Below are 1,147 nucleotides of genomic sequence, written 5' to 3' on the forward strand. Positions count from 1 at the left end.
ACACTCCAAACATGAGCTATGAAACACGTCTGTGCTGACTGTCCGCTTTGTTTCCAGCCTGCAGCACAGTTAAACTACAGACGCTGAGATAGACACCTCTACATTCAGCTCAGTTTCAAAATAAAAGCCAGAAGGTCTGTTTTACTGTGTTAACTTCTTAGTTTGAAAGTAAAAGTCACAGTGATTTAATGATCTTTTCGCAAACTGCTGATGGTTTGTCATAAATCAGTACGCACCGCGCTCCCCGACATCAGCTGCCTCTATAAGTTAAATATATCGGCATCAGTAATATTAGCCCTGTATTTACTTTGTATCACATAGCACTACTGGGGAGGAGGAGGAAGACAGAGCGGGGTCTAGGCATCTCTGCTGAGACTGCTTCTCCCTACCAGTGTAAATTATTTTAAAAACACACATGATGTGATGAGCTCAAAAAACAGGAAGCCGTAAAATGCTGTAAAATCACAGGACGAGGAAGTCTTGGTTCAAGTGCTCGGTAGGCTTCAGAGGACTCACACGTCGCTCTGGTGTGTGTAGATTCGGTCAAACAAAGCTTCCGGCGCCATCCACTTCACTGGCAACCGACCCTGCGGACACAATCAAACCCAAAGATCAGCACCCTGTCACCTTTGGCTTTCACCCCGCCAAAATAAAAGTCTGTCCAACTTACATTGGTGGTCTTCTTGTAGTAGTCGATGTGGTGGATGTCTCGAGCCAGACCGAAGTCGGCGATCTTCATTACGCTGTCTTCGGTGACTAGAACGTTCCGGGCCGCCAAGTCTCTGTGAATGCACTGAAGCACAGGGGAGGGTCAGCCTTTACATCATGACACCGAGAATTCAACCGACAACCCAATGCACTCACAACACAGCTACCCCCCTCCCCCTTTTATTCTTAAAGAATAAAGGCTGGAGACTGTTACGGATTCAAATATTGGGGATGGATACAAGAGGAAAAACCACAATAACAACACTGGTCCGGCCGGGTTGAGTCAAACGATGATTTAATGATCACACGTGTGGGAGATGGACACTGTACGCAGACAGCATCAGATCTCAAAATGGTGGAGCATTGGTCAAACTCTTATAGCCTCTAGTGGCCCCACCTAATCATAAAAGCCTAAACATTCACATTCTTTCTCTCACAC

At 46.1% G+C, this 1,147-nt stretch overlaps 1 protein-coding gene across 2 annotated transcripts in view; it reads right to left on the reverse strand.

The window, feature by feature from the left end:
- LOC102192089 (fibroblast growth factor receptor 1-A-like) overlaps positions 1–1,147 on the reverse strand; it is a 17,440-nt gene that overhangs the window by 4,706 nt on the left and 11,587 nt on the right. For both annotated transcript variants that reach the window (XM_013915304.1, XM_013915305.1), the window contains exons 13-14: positions 671–793; positions 517–587 (exon numbers count right to left, since the gene is read on the reverse strand). In XM_013915304.1, coding sequence (XP_013770758.1) covers positions 517–587; positions 671–793 — 194 coding nt within the window. The remainder of the gene's footprint in view (positions 1–516; positions 588–670; positions 794–1,147) is intronic.

The sequence above is a fragment of the Pundamilia nyererei genome, unplaced genomic scaffold, assembly GCF_000239375.1.
Source record: "Pundamilia nyererei isolate P.nyererei 1_Seehausen unplaced genomic scaffold, PunNye1.0 scaffold00285, whole genome shotgun sequence".
Taxonomy (NCBI): domain Eukaryota; kingdom Metazoa; phylum Chordata; class Actinopteri; order Cichliformes; family Cichlidae; genus Pundamilia; species Pundamilia nyererei.